At 41.5% G+C, this 23,064-nt stretch overlaps 1 protein-coding gene across 3 annotated transcripts in view; it reads right to left on the reverse strand.

Moving 5' to 3' along the window:
• LOC117973974 (pappalysin-1-like) overlaps positions 1–23,064 on the reverse strand; it is a 202,280-nt gene that overhangs the window by 130,035 nt on the left and 49,181 nt on the right. For all 3 annotated transcript variants that reach the window (XM_058987187.1, XM_058987186.1, XM_058987185.1), the window contains 3 exons: positions 21,279–21,471; positions 20,130–20,251; positions 6,660–7,152 (listed from right to left, as the gene is read on the reverse strand). In XM_058987187.1, coding sequence (XP_058843170.1) covers positions 6,660–7,152; positions 20,130–20,251; positions 21,279–21,471 — 808 coding nt within the window. The remainder of the gene's footprint in view (positions 1–6,659; positions 7,153–20,129; positions 20,252–21,278; positions 21,472–23,064) is intronic.

Raw genomic sequence — 23,064 nt, forward strand, 5'->3', positions numbered from 1 at the left:
AGATACAAGCCTATTGTAAATAGAAAAGACAATTACAATAATATACTCATATCACACTATAGTGGTGTGCAACTGTAAAATAATAGATACAGTTAGGTTGTTTATTTTACACTCCCCATGTGGTGGGGTTCATCATTCATCAGAGGCTTTTGCTGAAACACAGTCAATGTAACCCTTTGTTACCTTGTATGTTTCTGCCAAAACTAGTCAAGAGGCTGCCTGTAAGCTAACTACTACTATGACAGAGGTGACAAATTAGCTGGACCACTCCTGTCTAAAATTGAGACAGTCTAGGATTTTAAATATTCAGGAATAATAATGGATTCTCAATTAACCTTAGGCATATTAGAAGCAATTTATCAACGAATGCTGCTAAATGATATTTGCACTCTATGATTCTATCGCATTTAGTGTACTGTATAACCTCTTGGTCACAAACAGGGAAATCTGTTGTTTAGCCAATCCACTCTCTGTATAAACAAAGCCTAAAAACTCAACAAAAAAAACAATGAGATTTCACCATTGTGAAATTCTTACAAAATACAATGTGTTAAGTTTTGATCATTTTATACATTATTCATATGGAGTTTTGATTTTTAAGTCTCCGCATGGACTTGCTCCTCCACCATTAAAATAATTCATTACACTCTGTTCTGAATTTAGCAATCACCATTAAAAATTCATTACACTCTGTTCTGAATTTAGCAATAGAATCACCAGAGCAGCCGTCAATGGTAATTGTATGGAGGCAAGACGTCGTACTAAATGTGCACAAACTGCATTTGCAATTAAAGGTGTAATATTTTGGAATTTATTAACAGAAAAAAATACTCATGAACTTAGGGATTTTCTTTATAAACTTAAAGTATGGTTAAAATCAAAACAAACACGTATTCGTTGGTTGGTAGGGTTGTATTGTTGTTTATTCTGCAATCGATTGTTGATTTGCTTATCTTTCTTCTCACCTGCCCAGGGACTACCAATGAACATTAGCGTTCAGCTAAATTTGGGTACAATGCATCATATGACATGTTCATTTATGTTACATTGTACAATGCCCCTGTCAAATAAACAGAATGAAAAAAAATAATAAAAAAATAAGTGCTACAGCAGTGAAGGTGGCTCTTCATTTACTGATGCAATTGATATGTTTCAGTATTATTTGTACTTTTAGTTTGGCAGGATATCTGGTATCTTTCATTAGAGGCATTCCTTCCAGGTTTAAAAGTGGATTGAAATACTAGACACTGTATTATTTTCAGTGGTGTCTTCCACAATGGTAGGAGTTTATTCAATCAGATTTGAGGGGGACCGAAACATGTTTCTGCACGATCTGGGATGACTTCTGCAAGGAGAATGCACACGCAATTTCTCATGTAGAAGCACGCGTTTCACAGCAAGGTTTGCTGTGCTCTTTTTTATTCAGACGCTTGCTCCAGTTGTTGATATCGTTTAATAAAAGGTGTATAATGCAAGCTGTAGTTTTCCATGGTTTGGGTTTTTTTTTTGTTTGTTGGCTTGAGCTCAGTCCACCCCTAAACTCCACTCGGTTCAACAACTGCTGACGGGCTCTGCTGAAGAAGCCTGAGGACTGAAACGTTTTGACGATAAGTCTTTTACTTATGCAGATGGACTGAATATCAGAAATAATTAAAAGCTCCATACGTTCTGCTCATTGCATAAAGAAAATGTATAACACAGACCTGAGCTGGGCCTCTACCGTTAGCAAAAAAAAGGATGCTAAACTTTATTTACTCCCGTCGTTACGTTTTCCTCCTGGGTGCCCAACCCCCCCTCGCCCCCCCCCCCCCCCCCGCCCTGCCCCGCCCCGCCCCCCCCCCGCCCCTCCACTCTTCTAAATGTCATTTCTATGTAATCTGAGTGTTTATAAACATCCCTTTCTTAACATTCTTTATCCCTTACGTATCCCCCAACCCACGAACAGATTGTTTTATGAAAACAACATAAAATCAAATCATATAGTGACAAAGTACCCCCGTGGCAAGGTCCATGCATTTTATCTGAGAGGATTTAAACAAACAGCACTACACATGTGGAGAGGCTTCCAGCACAGTATACACTGGCACGTCTTCACAGTAGTGTTCCCATGAAATTCATAGGCAGGGCTAATTGAAAAGGTACACATTGGTTCCATCATGAGATATAGACTGAGGCTGTTCACTTCTCCAGTCATATTGAAACCAGCTGCAAGGAGTCTGGCAGGTTAATGTTATTAATCTAAACTTGGACCTTTTATAATATAAAATAGCAGAGAGATGAAGTTGCTTTATTTTGACTGCTGGCGAAGCAAGTGCTGTCATTAGTCTACTGTGCACCATATATTTAAAACTGGACTGGACTCGTTGCTCAAACAAACTGCCGCGGGATGGAGTGGTGCAGTGTGTGCAACATAATAAATGCATAGCACAGTGCAATACTGCGGAGTGAAAGTATACAGTAGTTAACAAGACCAGAGGCATGGCAAATCACGGTGAACTATGGTAAAGGCACAGTATAACCATGGGAAAAGCATGGGGAAATGATTGTGCAAATGTACCACTGTGGAACAGCACAAAGACATAGGGTCCTGGGAGTCACAGACAAGGAAACAAAGAGCCATCCTTCCCACAAATCGTAATATTGATAATGAATTGCACAACTGTACAAGATTTAACCTTTATCCTGGGGTTATAACTTGGCTTGTTACTATTCGATTTTTATTTTTTTGCCAAATCGACGATTAATATTGACGTTTATTTTTGTAATTATTTACCTTTTTTTCGATCTTTATTTTTCAATTGAAGCAGAGAATGAGTGAAATCGACCTTTATACTTAAAAAAAAACAAACACCAGACTTTTTATGCCATTGAGAAACGTCTAATTTAGCGAAACCCCTTTATATTATTCAACATGCAACAAAACCATGGTTACCAACATTTTAATTTAAATAACATTTGGTCACAGAGGAGCTACCTTGTATAGATAAAGATCCTACACAAATTTAAAAATGGTCTCAAATAAGCCATAGAAAACGCAATATAAAAGTGTATTACACAGACTTTTATAGCATAGATTTACAAGTAAAAATAATATGCACAGAACAAAACATTAGATAGCTGAACAGAACTAACTTGTACTTATTATTCAGAGTCTGAGCTTCACTCCTCTCCTGCTTCAGCACAGCTGGACTCACTGGAGGCAAGGCAGACTGGCCCGCTTCGTCCTACCGCGGAGACTTCAGCCGTCAATCAGGGTATTGTGCACAATACTCATTAAGTGTTTTCCTCTTGAGCCCCATTTTCAAATCAATCTAGTAACTGTCACCTTATATACCTATAATAGCAAAAGCTTACCTACACCTTAACCTGCTAATTTCAAAGTAGGCGCTTTCAATGACAGGTGCTATAGCTGGCAAATGAAAGTGCACAGTCAGTCTGATGATTGACAGTCATTTAAACGAATGACAGCATTCTAGCGCTGCTTCATTCAATGAGATCTGTCAGAACAGGATGAAATGACTGACGGTGAAACTAGAGTAGCCACTGAGTTGACTGACAGCGACCCCTAGCCATTCAGAGCGGAACAGAGATGGGACAGACAGCAAGTATTAAAACTACACAAACTACAGATGATTTCTAAATTATAATTTTGGTAAAATAAAAAAACATAGCGAGTGGTTTTACTGATGTTTATCATATATAGATTTATTTCAGTCAAGTTTTTGGGGAATTCGACATTTAACAAGCTTTACCGATTAAAATCGAAAAGTAGCAAGCCTAGTTATAACCAAGCCAGCACATTCCATTCCATTAGCTTATTCAAGGAAAGGGTAAATATTCAATAGATGAAAAGTTCAAATCACACAAGGAAAATTACAAGGACAATAGCACTTAAAGGTAATGAGAGGTCAGAAAAAAAAAACTTACTTTAAGAAAATACTGCGCAACCTGCTACAGTGGTCGCTGTTTGCAACAGCGGGGTTGAAGCAGAATGTTCTCCTGCTTCCTCTAGTGATGTCAAACTGGCATCAATGTCAACATTGTCTCTCAGTCACACCATGTTGCGTCATGTCTTGTGCAAACACGGTGGATAGATTTATAACACTCTCTGCTGCTGGACCTGTAAATGTGTTGACGTGTTTTAAACAGCCTAATTTCATCCATCTTCTCATGTGCAGCTTCTCATACAAACCTCAAAGCCATGGCAAACTGCTGAAGCCCTGAAGCTCTAAACCCTGCAGCACTGGGGAATTCAGTTAATCAGAGGACAAGAGCAGTACATGCAAGTGATCCCAGGGTTCTGCTCAAACATGTGGAAACACAGTGCATGGACCCGTTTTCATTGTGGCTGCCCCTGATTTTCACAGTTATGGTGTTACTGTTTACTCTTTAACCATGCTTTCTCCTTGCAGGTCGTTGCTAACTGGGTCATGTATCTATTGCCAGAACACCCCCAAAATGAGATCAAGTCCTGGTAGCTTGTCTGAGAATGCTTTTTCTGAAATTGGAAATCCAAATCCTCCAGCCCAAGCTATTATTAACAGACTGCACTGCCTCCTACAGTCCTTTGAAACACATCAGCTCAATCAATCAATCAATCTAGTACAGAGGCATCCTTACTCGTGTTGTCCTTGGCACTGTGTCATCAAGATTAGAAGAGAGTACTGGAGAAACAGCGCTTCGTCTGACAGAAGAGGGGTATTTTTACAACAGAGACTTGTATCTGCCAGTTTGTTCAATATGGAAAAATTGTGCAGGGAAAAAAAAAAAACATTTTCATAGGAGTTTACAACATAAACTAGAGAAAGATAAAGAGTAATGTGGAGCCTTGTTTTAAAAGGAATGTGAAGGTTTTAATAAATGTAACTCATATCTGCAACTCATTTGCCATAATGAATATGATGACTGTAAAAACATTTTGCTTAGATTACCTAAATCCTGCAGGAACAAAACGCCAGCCACTGTTTCAGTCACTGCAGAGCTTGAGAGTGTAGTTTAATTGAAACAATGCTCTTAAGAGTTATATGTGTCAAACAGCAATTTTAAGTACCTCCTCTTCTAGGAGGCACCCAGAAAGGATACACAATGGTTCTACTGCAACAAGAGTCAATGAGTGAGGGAAGACAAACACAGCAGGAAAGCTGCTCTTGAGTTGAAGTCTTTACTTACAAATGCATTATTTGAAGAACCATTGTGTAATCTGTTTATGCCACACGTAATCAACCATGTACTCACTGGAATAGATTTAATGAAGTCATTTTTTTCTGTTTGTTTTTACAAATTAAATATTGCTGTTACTGTGGGGAGCAATTAATTCAAAGTCCCTATTGTGATGTAAGAGCTTTCAACCTGCTATTGAAAATTACAAAACCGCTTAGGAACACCCACAAGGCTACTATTATAAGGACCAAATGACTGTCCAGAACTACTATGCACTTATTGATACTCTAATACCTTTTAACTGCAGTAAAAAAATGTATACCATACCTCACATGAACTCTGAATTAGATTGGTTTTATTTCAATTTCAGGTATAACCTGGAAGGTTATATTTGTATCACCTTCCCACATTGTGGCCAAAAAATCAACTTTAAAATCATATAAAAGGAGCCAAGCATTTGCTTTTTTTGTGTACCAGTATAATATACACTCTCTCATTTCACCACACTTCACTAATACTTGTAATAACTCACCCCTCAACATATCTCCAGCTCTGAGACCCTGACCCATAACCCTTATCCAATAACTCACCCCTCGACGTAACACCAGCTCAGGTCTGAGACCCTGACCCATAACCCTTATCCAATAACTCACCCCTCGACGTACCTCCGGCTCCGAGACCCTGACCCATAACCCTTATCCAAGAACTCACCCCTTGACGTATCTCCGGCTCTAAGACCCTGACCCATAACCCTTATCCAATAACTCACCCCTCGACGTATCTCCAGCTCTGAGACCCTGACCCATAACTCTTATCCAAGAACTCACCCCTCGACGTATCTCCGGCTCTAAGACCCTGACCCATAACCCTTATCCAATAACTCACCCCTCGACATAACACCAGCTCAGGTCTGAGACCCTGACCCATAACCCTTATCCAATAACTCACCCCTCGACGTATCTCCGGCTCTGAGACCCTGACCCATAACCCTTATCCAAGAACTCACCCCTCAACGTATCTCCAGCTCAGGTCTGAGACGCTGACCCATAACCCTTATCCAATAACTCACCCCTCAACGTATCTCCGGCTCAGGTCTGAGACCCTGACCCATAACCCTTATCCAATAACTCACCCCTCGACGTAACACCAGCTCAGGTCTGAGACCCTGACCCATAACCCTTATCCAATAACTCACCCCTCGACGTATCTCCAGCTCAGGTCTGAGACCCTGACCCATAACCCTTATCCAATAACTCAACCCTCAACGTACCTCCGGCTCCGAGACCCTGACCCATAACCCTTATCCAATAGCTCACCGCTCGACGTATCTCCAGCTCAGGTCTGAGACCCTGACCCATAACCCTTATCCAATAGCTCAACGCTCGACGTATCTCCAGCTCAGGTCTGAGACCCTGACCCATAACCCTTATCCAATAACTCACCCCTTGACGTATCTCCGGCCCGAGACCATGACCCATAACCCTTATGCAATAACTCACCTGTCGACGTATCTCCGGCTCAGGTCTGACACCGTGACGCTTGGCCTGTTTGGAAAGGGGGGATCCCGGATCACTTTGTACTGCATAGGCTTGCACTGCATACAGAGGGGGCTGTGAGGCGTGGAGCTAAGCAGAGCGGCGTCGATTTCCAGCTGCTCGTCCATGGTGTAGATCTGGACAGCGTAAACCTCCTCACTCACAGACAGTTTCACGGTCAAGGGAACCTCGCAGAAGACAGTCTGGGGTCCGAGGAGCACCGTGTTGCCGGACAGGGTCAGCAGCTTGATGTTGGCAACGGCTCCAGAGGCAGTACCTTCCATGTAAGTGACCCAGACAGTCAAGGAGTCAGCGACCAGAGGGTAGCGGAACTCCAGCTGTAGCATGCAGCCCTGGGGTTCAGGACAGGCCGGGGGCACAGTCTGCTGGTCCACCCCAGCGTATGGGCTCCACGTCCGCACACTCGTCTCACAGGCCTGCTCCACATCGGGGGGACCTGGGGGGAGAAGCCAGACAAGGAAGGGCTTTGACATTTACAGCTGTGTTCATTAAACTAGAAAAACGAGGGGCTGAACCAAGACGCTGTTAACATGTGCTTCCAGCTAAGATCACATTGTGTTAGTTAAATATTAAGGTAGTTGCATTATTACTGCTGAATTTAGGTAAGGTACCTTGGGTCATCGTCAGTGTTTAATATTATAAGACTGCAAGCCAGCCCTTGCAACCCATGATGGCTTTCCTGGCAAATGATAACAGTTCCTTTTACTTAAAAAGAAATGTTATAATGTTTTAAAAGCAATGAAGGTTAAAAATGGCATCTGTAGCAGGGTGATTGCCCTGCATGTGTGTGTTTAGTGTTGATATAATTTGTATGGGGAATGGGTTTATTTTGTGTCATTTTGGGAGCTGATTTGTTTAATTGAATTACTGTTTACAGACGGATGCTCGATTGAGACTTGCTGCCTGCTAGGCTTGGTTGAGGGGAAGGGCAGCAGGTGATTGGCTGGGCTGGACCTCAATCAGCAGGTGGGCGGGTCTTGATCGAGTGTCCGTCAGGTTAAAAACATCCACGGGAGATGACTCAGGGCTGCTGCAAGGCCTGCCGTTTTCACGGCACCTTTGATTTATAGTTTGTTGTATTGTGTTTTATTTTGAGTGTTTGTACAGTCTGTGCGCTACCATCGCTGGTAGCGTCACATGACATTATTGTTTACTTTCGTTTTGTGTTTGTTTGTTTGTGAATAAAACCTGCGCGCCTGTGTCGACGTTTTCAACAACACCACGTCTGTCTCTCTGTATGCTTGAACAGCGGCTACCCACAAGCGTGACACGAGGAAGACGCTGTCACATATGGTGTCGGAAGTGGATTCCGCTGCATCCTGCCGAAGCAAGGCTAGTTGGCTACGGAGAGACAGGAGGAGCAAACCCCTGAAATTTTTTGGGGGGGACAAGGGCAGACCGCAGGTAACCCTGAGGGGCTGCTGAAGATGGATGGAGCCGCGAGATCCCGAACGTCAGTGAGGCTGAGGGAGGTCCGTCCCCGAGAGCTGCAGAAGGAGGAGTTCCGGTCCTGGAAGCTGGCGAGGGAGGAGCCGGAGAGACTGCCTGCCCGGGAAGCCAGCGGGAGGAACTGCCTGCCGAGCGTCAGCGAAGGAGGACCTGTCGTTCGTGGGAGATCGTCTCAGAAGGAGGCGGGGCAATCCTTCGAAGTGGAGCCCCGTGAAGGGACACTGGGTTTAGGGGGTAAGCGGGGTTGAATGGGCGCCCCCTCATAGAAGCCCAGGGGTGAGAATAAGTGTTGGTGATAAGTTGTAAATTAATTGTTGGTAAATGTTAGTTGATTATTGGTAAATTATTTATGATATGAATGATAGTTATTGGTAATGTGAAATGATTAGTGTAGTGATAATTAGTAATTATAGGAATGATAAATTAAGGTTAAGTAATAATAGTTAAATAGTGATAATAATGATGATGATAAATTATACTAAGAGTGAACTGGTGATGTGTATGGTGAAGGTGATAGTGATAAGGATTATGGTTAAATTTATAGTGATACTTATGGTGATGGGAATACTGATAAATGATGATGATGGTAAATAATAGTTCATCCTAAGGAGGGAGGTATGTACCATCGCTGGTAGCGTCACATGACATTATTGTTTACTTTCGTTTTGTGTTTGTTTGTTTGTGAATAAAACCTGCTCGCCTGTGCCAGCGTTTTCAACAACACGACGTCTGTCTCTCTGTATGCTTGAACAGCGGCTACCCACACGCGTGACACGAGGAAGACCGTGTCACAGCATCATACAGGTTTCATACAGACAGCTTGAAAAACGATACAATTCAGCATGATAGTCAGTCTCTTCTGAGAAGAGGACCAAGAGTGACACAATAAACCCAGAACATTTTTAATGAACACTGACAGCAGAGGTGGTTCTATTAAAATGAATACACATTTCATAAGGATCAGAAAAGTTCCTCAGATGTTAATTTGTATAACACATGTACCCTAATAAATATATAAACTTAGGGACATTTACACCCTCATTTTGCTTGCCATAAAAGACCTTTAAATGCACAATCTCTGTCATTTCCTGATAATGATGTGGTCATTTTGTTGTTTTTGGCCAAGGCCCAAGTGATTTTTGTGAAGCTGTCGAGAGAGGAGAATAGAATATAAAGCATTACACTCAACTACCAGCATCTATCTTAAAGTTTGACCAGGATATTAAAGACAATCTTAGTCTATTCTCAATGGAATCCAATGCAAGGATCTTGCCCACCCCCAGGGAAGCCCGTGTTAAAGAAGTGGCCTGTTTTATTTATTTTTCCCCTCATTCAGAATATCACACATCATTTCTGTACATGCTCTGCTTCTCCCTTCCCTCCCAATAGTAGGCCCCTCACTCCCACGCAAGCACTCTGCAGAAGCCAGAAGGACAGATGAGCAGAGCCAGACTTTCCGAGAGGCCATCCCTGTTATTCCTATTGCAACACCACATGTACCAGAAAGGACCCTCTCTGGGAGGGCGAACAACACAAACTCTCCCCTCTTAACAGAGGACTGCGGTACACCCAACTGCAGACAGAAACTATCCAGCTTGATTGTTTATTCCGGAAGTGTGTGTTTGCAAATCTGCACTTCATGGCCAGGGGCAGTAGCCCTTTGTGCAATGCAAAGTCACAAACAGAGACACACACATCTTTTTCTTTTTTTTTCTTTTTTCTTTTTTTTTTAATTGAAAACCAGCATGGTTTTTGTGTTCCTAATTCAAACATTGCTCCTCATGTATTGAATGATTTCAAATGACCCGCAAGAAAAGGGGTTTTGTGTTTCCGTGACTACTGATTCAGTTTTCTCAAGTGTAATTCACAGCGGCTTTTGAAATACAAATAGTTTCACGTCATCTATTAAGATGGAAAACGGGTCGTTTCACTGACAAGAAGAATATATTGTTGGTGGAGAGAGAACATGCACTGGGTTTCATTTTTGTGACCCTGCCATCATTTAAACAGCAGTGCTATTGATTCTCTGCAGTCTGGTGCATTCAAATACAGCTCTTCAGAGCCGTGACCCTGCAGGAGGTTGTATCCCATTACCAGCAAGATAGGATCGTTGCTGATAGCGCTGCTCCAAGCCTCTATTTGAAAGACCCTCTCGCTCAGTACTTCTGCATATTTTCTCCCAAAATATTCCACTGCTAATTTTACCCTGCTGGCTTTGATACAAGCGCTCAGCATTCAAACACTTGCAGGCTTTCCCAGACTATTTTAGAAACCCAGCCCTGAGAACTGGTGTTGTGAACACTCTTCTCAATCAACATTACTATTCTTATTGTGTTTAACGTTTTAGTGGTGGTACTGCAATATTGGCTTGGTTTACATGGACGTGAAAATCGACTCTACAGTCATGACTGTGTGACGTTGTCACGCGAATACATGGTGAAACAGCAAAAGGATGTCCTTTTGACAGCGCGACTTTAAGGGCAGGGTCAATCGCTTTCTCATGATAAAAATAGCTGTAAAAACCCATGTAAACCGGAGCAGGAATCGTGCTTGTGGCTCACGAGGTTTCAGCAGTCAAGATCCAGTTTTTCTGACTTAAATCTCACGTAATCTCCAGCAGAAACGCTGTACAAAAACAACACCCCCCCAACACACACACACACGCACACTGTACATTTATGGATTACTTCAACTAGAACCGCCACGGTTACTGTATACTCATAGCTACAACCGCCGACGGCAGTCATTATCACGGTACATTTTAAACATCACCAATATTAAAACGAAAGACAAACTATCAGATACAACTCAAAAGTTTTATTCAAGCACATCATATCAAACATCTGCACAGCCGAAACGCCGTATTTAAATGAACAATTAAACATAAAAGGGTTTATTTTCTAACTTACCACATATATAGCACCACTTACAAAAATAATAATAAAATAAACATTTAAAAAAAAATAGTGTGTAGACAGGTGTAAACAGGTTTATGTACATACAAAATTGTAAAAACAAAAGTAGTTTTTAATCTAAAATGAAAGTAACATATGATTTATCCTCTGTGTGTGTCACTTGCAGCACAGAATCCAGGCTGAGCTGCTGCAGCCTGCAGCTTTGCAGTTTTCTGATCAAATTGTTTCTGCTGAAGCGCTGTGGCTATGAAATCTCTCCTACTGATATTTTCTCCGGTGAATTCCTTGTACAAAATGAAGAAACAGATGGCTGCCAGATCCAGTAGAGATAACAACAGACTTGTATATAAAAAAATAGAATATTGTAGGTTTTATTAAAATTAAATACATGTATTGTAAAAGGTGGTTCTAGTGTTAATGAAATTTAACTTTTAGATGTTCCACAAGCACACGTAGTAAAACTTGTACTTAGAATAAATCAGAACTGCATAGCAACTCATTTCCTGAAAAGTACGGTAAACACGTTGTGAGGAAAACTGTCATGACTTGTGCGTGTAAACTCCGCCATTGATATTTATAATTTTACTCTGGCCAATAAGAAAAGCAACATTCATATTCAGACCGACGGAGTAGGGTGCGGATAACTCTCCAAATATAAATCAAATAACAAAACAAACCAAAAATGTGGCAGTTTGAGCATAACAATTATATTTATATTTTTACTGGTACTTATTTAAAGCTATTATTGAGACAGTGAAGCCATAATTCAAAAGGTAAACTTTTTTGCATATTGCATAACCTGAAATATCTCTTATTGCGTTTCTCCAGCTAAAAATAATAAAATCACATGCAATATTGCAATAACATTTCCAAATCAGAAATAAAACAACGTTTAATTTAGTAGCCTGTGAGTGCTCATTTTAGAATAGTAGTTAGTGGGGATTTTTTCGGACAAAAATCAAGTTAATTTGGAGTAAATGACTGAGAATATGGCTTCAGGAGTGTTAGACACAAATGGCTGTGTTAAATATCCATGGCAACACTACCAATCGTTCAGACAGCAAGGCTAACTTTCAACATAAAACAAAATTACAAGTTGTGGAAGGGTGGTGGGCAATTCACTGACACAAGGAGACAGTACTTTATTTGTAGCGCCGCTCAGGCGTACTGATTTATTTGATGCAGTAGATGGCGCTGTTGTCCCTATTCCCCAAACACGGCCACCCGAGCGCCCAACCAAACCAGATCTTATGGGCCGAGCAGTCTCCCAAGGCCCGCCCCTCAGCCAATCAGAGAGAGGGAAAGCACACACACCCTCTTCCCCACCTCTCCGTGTCATCGCCATGACCAACAGGCGGTTCCCACGAGACTGCTGCCCTCTACCTGCAGTAATACGGATGTGCCAGACAGTCAGTCCAGATCTCCCCTGTTACACAAGTACAAACTTTAATTTCAGAAAAAAAGGAGCAATACTTAAGTAGAACACAAAGGAATTGATACAATATTTGCAAGGCTTGGAAAAACTACAATTTTAAACCAAGTAAACCAGTGTTAAAAGACACTGCTTAAACACATTCTAAATCATGTCTAAGAAATGAACCTACAGTATCAGTCACAGTCCATCTTCTCCTGTGAACAGACGTTATCCTGTGTGTGCACAGAACAGTACAGCGCATAAAAAACATTTTCCAACTACTATGAAAAGTGCAAATTGTGGTCACTTTGTTCGTGCCGTCGTATTAATGTCATAATGTAATGAACATATATTTTTTCTTTAAAAATATGTTTTTGTTCTCAAGGAAAGGTTTCTTCTGCATTGCGACCTCACAGGGCAAGACAGTCGTTTCCCTTCGTGACAATACTGTCTGCCCTAAGAGACAAGGGAACATCTGGAAAATCAAGGCTTGTTCTTGGCAGAGCCCACTAAGCAGCTGGTTAAACAGGAGCCCTGCTGGCCTGTGCGGCTGCTTGGGAAGCTTATCCAGGCCTGACCACTTCTATAGGGGTCACTGTGGACTCAGAAAACTCAGGACAGGCGCGCGTCCATAGACAGACAGAGCACAACATGACACAGAAACACAAGCACTTCAAAGATCCCCTGCCGCCTTATTATTATTATTATTATTATTATTATTATTATTATTATTATTATTTGTTTATTTAGCAGACGCCTTTATCCAAGGTGACTTACAGAGACTAGGGTGTGTGAACTATGCATCAGCTGCAGAGTCACTTACAACTACGTCTCACCGGAAAGACGGAGCACAAGGAGGTTAAGTGACTTGCTCAGGGACACACAATGAGTCAGTGGCTGAGGTGGGATTTGAACCAGGGACCTCCTGGTTACAAGCCCTTTTCTTTAATCACTGGACCACACAGCCTCCTGTCTTAAAACGGTTCTTACAAACGTATACAAACAAAAAAAAAAAGTCTGTTTACTGTTTAACAAAAACAGTTCAAAAATAAAAAAAGACAATTCCCTCTTACTGCTGCAAGTAAAGGGGGATGATGGGTGTCCCTACAGCTAAAAGTACTAAAAGCTAAAGTTGATTTACATTACAAGGCTTCCTCGGTCATTTGAACGCAGGAATGTCTTTGGGGTCAAAGCACGTCAGCTATAGGGGGAAGCAGCGGGTTGGTTAATGAGAGGAAAGAAGGCGTTCAAGTTGAGGAAGTGCAAGTATTTACATAGATAGATAGATAGATAGATAGATATAACAGTCTTTCAAAACTGCACATGTGAAACTAACATAGCATTTTCATTCATAAAAAAACAGACATTGAAAAAACATTCTTGTAATAACTCCCAAGTTAAAGATTTGTGAATAGGCTTCACTGTTACAAGCTGCACTGGAGCCAACGTGTCGTAAAACAGAACTGGAGGTCATTAGCAGCACTTAAGATAAGGATAACCCTCTTTGAGAACACACGCTTCCAAATATTGGCTCAGCATCTCATAAGACTCTTAAAGCAAGGCTTTACACTGGGAGTGAGAGACAGAAGATGGCCTCCTGTAACCATCTCACAGGATTTTCTGCTCTCCTAGACTCCTCAGAAGAAGCAATCAGTTCTGATTAGAAAATGTATACATTACTCACGCTTTCAGGACTAGAACTGTGGAGGAAGTAAAATATGCAGCAGTACGGTTCATTTGCCTGACTTAGCAATAAGATGTTTTTCAAAGGCTCACAAGCTCCGTCGTACACAGTCATGCAAGAGCATGTGATCACTTCATAGCAGCTGATCTCCTGGGATAACCCTACAGCTCTGCCCAGGTTTGAACAAGAAAGAAGGGGTCTTGGGACTAACAGCCCTTTCTCTACGGGAAACTAGGGACACCAGTTTCAGCATAGCATTACTAAACAGTCTCTGTAGAAAGTAAAATGGTTATAAAGTGGAGTGAACTGGCTCAATAACGTGCACTATCCTTGCAGACACAACTGGGGGTTGTACTGTAATTGAAATATGATTTCAGTTTTACTGTAACTTCAATAAAAACCGACAGTATGCATTTGACTTGGACTCCTGATAATAAGAATAAGGGCTGGTTCATACATCAGGCGCAGACAGCTATCACGCTGTGCAGCTTCACTCCGCCATGCAGCGAATGTTGACATTGTTCAACATTATCCGACCCGATGCGATTTCAGGTCGCTGGCGAATGAGAAAATGCTGTACGACTCCAAAAAAGACGCTCGTCGCAAGAGTGTGGATGATGTAATTCTGACCTGTCACACAAATTATGTTGGATTTTGAAGTATGAACCAACCTTAACAGATTTTTTGCTGGTCCTTAGAAATCTGTATTAATGAGGGTTGATTGTACTGTAAAACATTACACACAAAAGACAACATTCCTCCGTCCAGGAGAGCAACCACCAAGAAAAGGTGTTAAAACCAATCCTCGTCCAGGACAACTGGAAGCTGCTAGAGACTGGAAAATGCTGGCAGATGTTGGTCAACGGCTTATTTTTCCACCTGAGATTGCCACCACTAACCTTCGACCAGATATTGTCTTGTGGTCTGGATCAGCACGTCTTGTTCACCTGGTAGAGTCAACAGTGCCATGGGAGGATGCTGTAGATGAGGCGTATGAGAGGAAGAAACTGCGGTATGCTCAACTAGCCACTGAAGCGGAACAGCGAGGATGGAGAGTTCGGGTTTACCCAGTGGAAGTGGGTTGTCGAGGATTTGTGGCACACTCTACAACCCGGTTTCTCAGAGACGTCGGATTCAGTGGCCAAGAGTTGCGTCGCACAGTGAAGAACTTATCTGAAGCAGCAGAGAGGGGAGCAACTGGCTGTGGTTGAGACGGAAATATTCTGGCTGGGGATCTCAAGCACAATAGAAAGAAAGAAACGCTGATGTACAGGTAAGTAAGCTGGGCTGAGTTGAGTGGGGGACGGAGGGGGGTGATTCTGGGACGCCAGAATCACTGTTGAGACCTCTTGAGGTGTCGCTAGGGAGGCAAAAATAAGCTGATCCCTGGAGCCAGCATTACACTTCAGCCATCAACACCTGATAGAAGGATATCTACATCATCATATGGAGGACGCGCAAATGGATGGAGACACCTATGGATCACATTAGTTTACTGTAAAGCTACGTCTTAGTTGGTGCTTATCCTGGCGAGAGCCGAGTTCAAATCAGCATGAAGTTTTAACATCTACTCTCGTGTAATGGAAATCATGCCTCAGTTTCCAGCAGACACTTCAAATCCATATTTATTTATATAATTATATATATTATATATATATATATATATATATTATATATATATATATATACATATATATATATATATATATATATATAAAGTAAGAACACAGTGCAATAAACGTGTTATTTTTCAAATATTCTGTGGATGATGTCATGATTATGTCATAATGTTACTTCCAAGAGGTCCAAAATTCCTAGTCTGACGATAAACTCACATTCTCTTTGTTTCCAAGCAGCATTTATTCCACAGCACTGATTGATCCCACAGATGGTGATGTCTTCAGCAGTGTGATTATCACTGTTGAAATGAAGAGCTACTGGAAATGTAGTCGTGTTGATTCGAATGCTTCAGAAATGTTTCACAAAGCGGTCTGCTAAACACCTTTTAGTTTACCCAATGCAGTGTGTTGCATTTCTTGCACATAATGCAGTATGCTACTCCTTTAGAGGGGCATGTAAAAGGTCCCTCTGTTTGGGTGTTAATGTATTTCCAGGTAGTACATCGTGGTCTATTGCATGGAAGTGTGCCTTTTAAAAGTTCCCCAGAAGGACGAATCGCGCTGTGGGCTACATATCCTCTTAGATTCCTGTCTCTATATGATATCATGGGGTGAGTCTTGTAAATAGGCTCTGTAGAAGGGTCTTGCTGTAAAATATTTCTTGCATGGTGTTCTGTAGGTAGGGTGATAGTGAGGACCAGAGGAATCCTGTCATCTGTATGTTGTTTACTATTATTATATAAAGCATCCTTTCTGTTTATATTAGAAATGCAGAATTAAGCTTCAGTAATGATCACGCTTGGAACCCCACAATTAAAAAAAACCTAAAACACACATTTCCTCACTTTTGGTGAAAAAGTCGATCATCGCTGAAAATAGGCCAGTCTTACAAATTGGGTGTGAGGAGCCACAATGCACACGAATGAGAAATCACTTGGTTTGCAATAGACAGTGGTGTTAATGGTGGAATTCAAAGCTGTGACAGAGATGTCTAATAATGATACACTGGTACCCGTTTCTGAGATATTCCATGTGTATTCCAGAGCTGGGATGTTCCATGTGTATTCCAGAGCTGGGATGTTCCATGTGTATTCCAGAGCTGGGATGTTCCATGTGTATTCCAGAGCTGGGATGTTCCATGTGTATTCCAGAGCTGGGATGTTCCATGTGTATTCCAGAGCTGGGATGTTCCATGTGTATTCCAGAGCTGGGATGTTCCATGTGTATTCCAGAGCTGGGGGGAAATTTGCTACAGACTCAAAAGCTACTTTTATTTACTTACTCTTTTCACTAGTCGGAGTACAGTAACGCCGCACTAATGAGCTTCACACTGGGAGAAAACATGTCTGCAGTTTCTGGACTTAAAATGCTGTGAATGTGGAAGACTTTCACACTATTTGATTGGCTCTTGTAATGCTGACATTTGCATTTCTCTCCCCTTAACTCAAAAGCTATATATATATATATATATATATATATATATATATATATATATATATATATATATATATATATATAAATATGAAAAGTCAAATGAATCACATGTTACTATTCAAATTGGGTCATCCTACTATAACTTACTTCTTATACCCTTATTCCCCCGCACACAGTGATTACACTCTAGACATTGATTTAGTATTACAGAATGGCTTTGAAAAAGTGTTTAATATAATAGTACAGAGAACCCTCTGCTGTAAAAATCACAGCAGATTCACAACGCTCGTATTCAGCTAGCTCTACCATGCATGACAGAATACACCAGGATGGCTCTGGTTGGAAAGTGTCAGTGTCACAGTTAATAAGTGTGGAAACAGATTCAGTCTAATCAGAGAGGGAAGGGTCAATTTCCGAGAGGAAATGTCAGACTAATTAATTTGTTGAATTCCCCACATTCTAAAGCCAATTCCGATAAGCGTTCTGTGTGCAGTCAACCATGGCATCTCTTTTTGAATTGCATTCCTCTTTAATGTGAGCATAAAATGAGAAAGTGCATGAACAGGGATCCCAGAGAGAGAGAGAGAGAGAGAGAGAAGGCACGCGAAGGAGAGTGAAGCAGAGGGAAGACATCAATTATTTGGTCCTTCTGACAGGCTTATCTCCAGAGCTAACCAAGACAGGAGCGTGAAATAGGCCGTAGTAACTGACTAAAGCCTCTGGACCCGCTTCCTTCCAAGAACTAGATGAACACATGCATGCATTTACAGTCCATCTGGAATGGGGTGACCAGGCTGGTTCTACCCTTCACACAGCTTAAAGAACAGAACTGAGTGGGATAGGCTGGTTTCCATGAAGATTGCATTACCATATGTTTCAACAAAATATTTAAAATAAAAATGGTATTATCGTCATACAAGATTGAACCGTTACAAACATCCCATTTCACAGATAATGATCCAATAGACTCTAATATTGTTTCATAACATTAAATACTCAATCAGGAATAGGAATGAAGAAAGTAAAGGAATAAAATAATATTAACAATATAAAACTAGCGATACACTGCTTGAAACAATGCATTAACTGCTATGACTTTGTATGTTGTTAGTATTATACAGTTAGAATGGTTTTATTTCTATTCAAAATAGAGTTAAATGGATTGCCAAAATCCTCTTTTTATTTGCATTTTCAAAAGGTAAATTGACAGAATTGTTTTACACCTGATGATCTCCTCTTTCTTTTATGTCACCTTGATTTGGACAAACCCTGGGTTTCAGTCAAAAATCAATTAGAAAGCGCTGGCTTCTCTTTCTCACTATATCCACAATTCCCCATCTGAAACTACTACTGATCATTCTCTTTACTCGGGGTAAATTTATGAGCCAGGGATCATCCCTCCAATACACCCTCCCTAGTAAATCAACAACAGGAAAAATGTTAAAATCGTTCATGTATTGCCTACAATCCCAAAGCTGTGAAACACACCCACCATTAGCCTGCAATTGTGAGCAGGAGTGCATTCAGAAATGAGACATTCAAAGGAATTGTACACTGCTGCCAAATTATTCTGCATGTAGAATAGTTTCTACTTTTCATGGAATTAGTCCTTAGTGATCCTTCTATTTACACGGTAAGTTGTTTTTGATATTTAATATCAAATATATGCTACTAATTCCTAAAGAATGCGTCTTGTTTCTGGGCAATGAAACAGCCACACGCAGCCACGCTCCTGCTTAAGCAGATGTCACAGACCAGGGACCCAAAGAACGCAGAGACCTGTATCCCAGCTTCAGCTTCTCTTTGTAGAATATGTGGAAATGTAAGATGGAAACCAGGGCATCGATAGGGTTACCAGATTTCCAGAGTGAAAATGTCTTTCTTTCTTCAATCCATTAATGCCGTAGCAACGCTGAAGCCTTTAAAATAACAGTATATAATATCACAATCAGAATGAAAAAATTAAACATCGGATGTATTTAATGCAAATCATAACAACTCATTGGTTTTCTCTCTATTGTTATCTAATCAAAACATGTTAAATGTGCAAAAAAAGCTATAGATCAGCTACTGATAACCAATAATCCATATGATTGTTTACTTCATATTTCAATGGCTGACCCAGCCACAGAAATTGCTTTTAATTGCTGAGCACACTGCTGAAGTTTTTACTTAAAAAAAATAATAATAATAATTATTGAGACGATTTAACAATTTTACTGTTTCCGACCAGGACAAAAAATGAAGGCTGAAAACTGGGACAATCCCAATTGTACCAGGGCGTCTGGTAACCCTAGGCATCGATTGGGTTAGAGGGGAGGCAAGAGATTATGAAAAGGCTTCAGGTTTTCTAGGAAAGGCAGAACAAGTCCAGGCATGTTTGACTCAATGAGGATATTCACCACTGTGTAGCGCTAGGCAACCAGGAATACATGCTTTACAGTATATAGTGGTACAAGGCAGAGTGGAATCAAAACATCTAAACCTGCTATATATGTCCCAAACCTCAATCGTTAAACAGACTCCAAAAGATGAAATCCCTTAAATACTCAAGGAGTGAGAAATAACTGCACAAAATTACAACTTGAACATGTGTTCAGCAATAAATGCAACAATGTTGATAACAGATAGGTACGTGTTAATGATGCCAGTCCTCACAGGAGGCACACTGTATGAAGGTGTTTCACTAATGAAGGCGAAGTCGCAAGCTCAGGTGTGTCTAATTAAGCCCATACTGTAGTAAAGTCTGGAGTGGCTCAAACTGCAGCTGAATGGGATTCTTATTTGTATTCCTGTGGCACTGTTCTTTTACAGCCAACTCCTTTCAAACAGATTCCAAATGCTTCTACACAGAATAGAAATGAAGCCTCTGTCACCCCACCTGTGCGGGCCCCTTACCTTCTGCTTGGCGGGGACTCCAGTTTCCAGAAGGGGCGCATGGCTTGGGAGATGAGGCGTTGAAGGCGTACTGCATCAGAACTCCACCCTCCATGCATCTGTCACATGCTGATCCCACTTCTCTAGGAAGCCAGCAAAAGAAAAGGTATCAACTTAGATACATTAAATAAAACAGCAAGAAATTCAGGGGGTTGAAAACAAAATGTAGTCGTGCAGGACCACTGTGAACAGCTATTTCAAAATTCAGTGGAATACTGCCCTTTAGAATGGCCAGTTTCATCACTTTTGAGTACTGGCTATGAAAGCACTTCCCAAATCTCTATTAAGAAGCCTGTCAGACCTGCTGTCTGGCACCTTTGAACTGAATCTGACCTGAAACTGGGGGTGCAGCTTTCCTACACTACAGAAGAGATGTCAGGGACTTCAGAAGAGTGTTCTGAGGTCAAAGCAAACCACTAGGATACAAGAGATCATGGCTTCCAATCCACAGTCTCACTCTGTGAAAGCTCTATAGTTCATTGATGCAGAGCTGGGGGGAACCATAGCAATAGATTAGTAAGTGTACAGTAAGTGTACAGTGTGTACAGGAAGACCCTGGAGTGCTTTGTGCGTGTGGGGGGGGGGGGACGGGGGGGGGGACGGGGGGGGGGACAAAGTAAAGGGACACTATCTAGCCTTTATAGGAGGTTTATTAAAGAGGTGAGAGGCTAGCTCTCTAACCCAGGTAGTGGGGGGGGATACCTTCTGCGTATGAGAAGCATATCATAATATGAAAAGATATGTATTCGGTTGTGGGCTTGTTAAAAACTAGGATTTATTTATTGATTTATATTTTTTTGGCTGGGATCCCGAATGGAATGTCCCTTAGCTCTGTGTGTATGTGTGTGTCAGTGTGTGTGTCAGTGTGTGTGTGTGTGTGTGTGTGTGTGTGTGTGTGTGTCAGTGTGTGTGTGCGTGCGTGTGTGTCAGTATGCGTGCATGTGTGTCAGTGTGTGCGTGTCAGTGTGCATGCGTGTGTGTCAGTGTGTTCGTGTGCGTGCGTGCGTGCGTGTCAGTGTGTGTGTGCGTGCGTGTCAGTGTGTGTGTGCGTGTGCGTGTATCAGTGTGTGTGCATGCGTGCGTCAGAAAGCCAGCATTGCTCTTGTTCACCTGTCATAGACTTGCCCGTCAATTGGAGGGAACCACTCGACTGTCAGCGCCTCTGCCGTCTGGTCCACCACTTGAGGAGCGATGGCGATGGGGGCGGGCTTTGTGCCTGGCTGCCAAGATTGGTAGATAAGATCCAAGTAGCAGTGCATTCTGGAGACTTGATTGAGCGTGAAGGAATCAGTGCAGTCATCATCTTCAACACACAGAAGAAAAACATAAACAAGAAAGATAATAAGAGAATAGGTTACAGTGTTACTGCCAGCCTGTATGCAGTCCCTTTAACCACACACACAACAGAACGAAAAGATTGAGAGGGTAATTACCCATGACAGTATTAGTGCACCCATCAGTTCACACAAGACTAAATAGAGACTCTTTTTAAAAAAAAAAAAAAAAAAAAAAAAAACCCACCACAGGAGACACGTCCACAGCAAGCCTGAAAGCATTAGGAGGAAATACAAGATTACTTACAAGAGTTCTTACAAGAGTTCATAGACTTACTAAGAAAAATTATTCTGCAAGAAGCAAAATAAAAAAGTACTGTAGGAAATATACTGCTAGTAATCAAATCACTAAGCTGTGTTTTTTTTTCAGTACACACTTTGCCGATTATTTGAAGTATTTCTTAATAACGTTTGGTAATTTTCAAGTAATTATTTTACTTAGAACACACTTCAAATTAGAGTAATGCTAAAAGAAGTTATATTCAGATGGGAAAACACTTCAGGTGTCTTTAGAGTGTATTTTACCATAAAAGGATATTTGCCTTAACTCTTTTTCTTCCAGTTTTACTAAATTATTTTAACATGCACACCTCTGAGGGTCACGCCATGACTTTGTTGCAATCCGGTAGCCATCACCACTTCTTGTAGGTAGAGAATAACAGTGTTGGAAAGAAACATTCCGCTTCACTGTCTCTCTCCCAGGTCAAAGAAACATTCCGTTTCCCTGTCTCTCTCCCAGGTCAAAGAAACATGCCGTTTCCCTGTCTCTCTCCCAGGTCAAAGAAACATGCCGTTTCCCTGTCTCTCTCCCAGGTCAAAGAAACATGCCGTTTCCCTGTCTCTCTCCCAGGTCAAAGAAACATTCCGCTTCACTGTCTCTCTCCCAGCTCAAAGAAACATTCAGTTTCCCTGTCTCTCTCCCAGCTCAAAGAAACATGCCGTTTCACTGTCTCTCTCCCAGCTCAAAGAAACATGCCGTTTCACTGTCTCTCTCCCAGGTCAAAGAAACATGCCGTTTCCCTGTCTCTCTCCCAGGTCAAAGAAACATGCCATTTCACTCTCTCCCAGCTCAAAGAAACCTGCCGTTTCACTGTCTCTCTCCCAGGTCAAAGAAACATTCAGTTTCCCTGTCTCTCTCCCAGCTCAAAGAAACATGCCGTTTCACTGTCTCTCTCCCAGGTCAAAGAAACATGCCGTTTCCCTGTCTCTCTCCCAGGTCAAAGAAACATGCCGTTTCCCTGTCTCTCTCCCAGGTCAAAGAAACATTCCGTTTCCCTGTCTCTCTCCCAGGTCAAAGAAACATGCCGTTTCCCTGTCTCTCTCCCAGCTCAAAGAAACATGCCGTTTCACTGTCTCTCTCCCAGGTCAAAGAAACATGCAGTTTCCCTGTCTCTCTCCCAGGTCAAAGAAACATGCCGTTTCCCTCTCTCCCAGTTCAAAGAAAGAGCTGAACTAAGTGGGAAATGATAAGGTTCACCAAATGAATCGGTCGACTGAATGCCCAGAGACTTCAATAACTAGCTAATACTGGTACATTTGTGCAAGCAAATGAAAACCCAGAT

The sequence above is a fragment of the Acipenser ruthenus genome, chromosome 15, assembly GCF_902713425.1.
Source record: "Acipenser ruthenus chromosome 15, fAciRut3.2 maternal haplotype, whole genome shotgun sequence".
Classification (NCBI taxonomy): Eukaryota; Metazoa; Chordata; class Actinopteri; order Acipenseriformes; family Acipenseridae; genus Acipenser; species Acipenser ruthenus.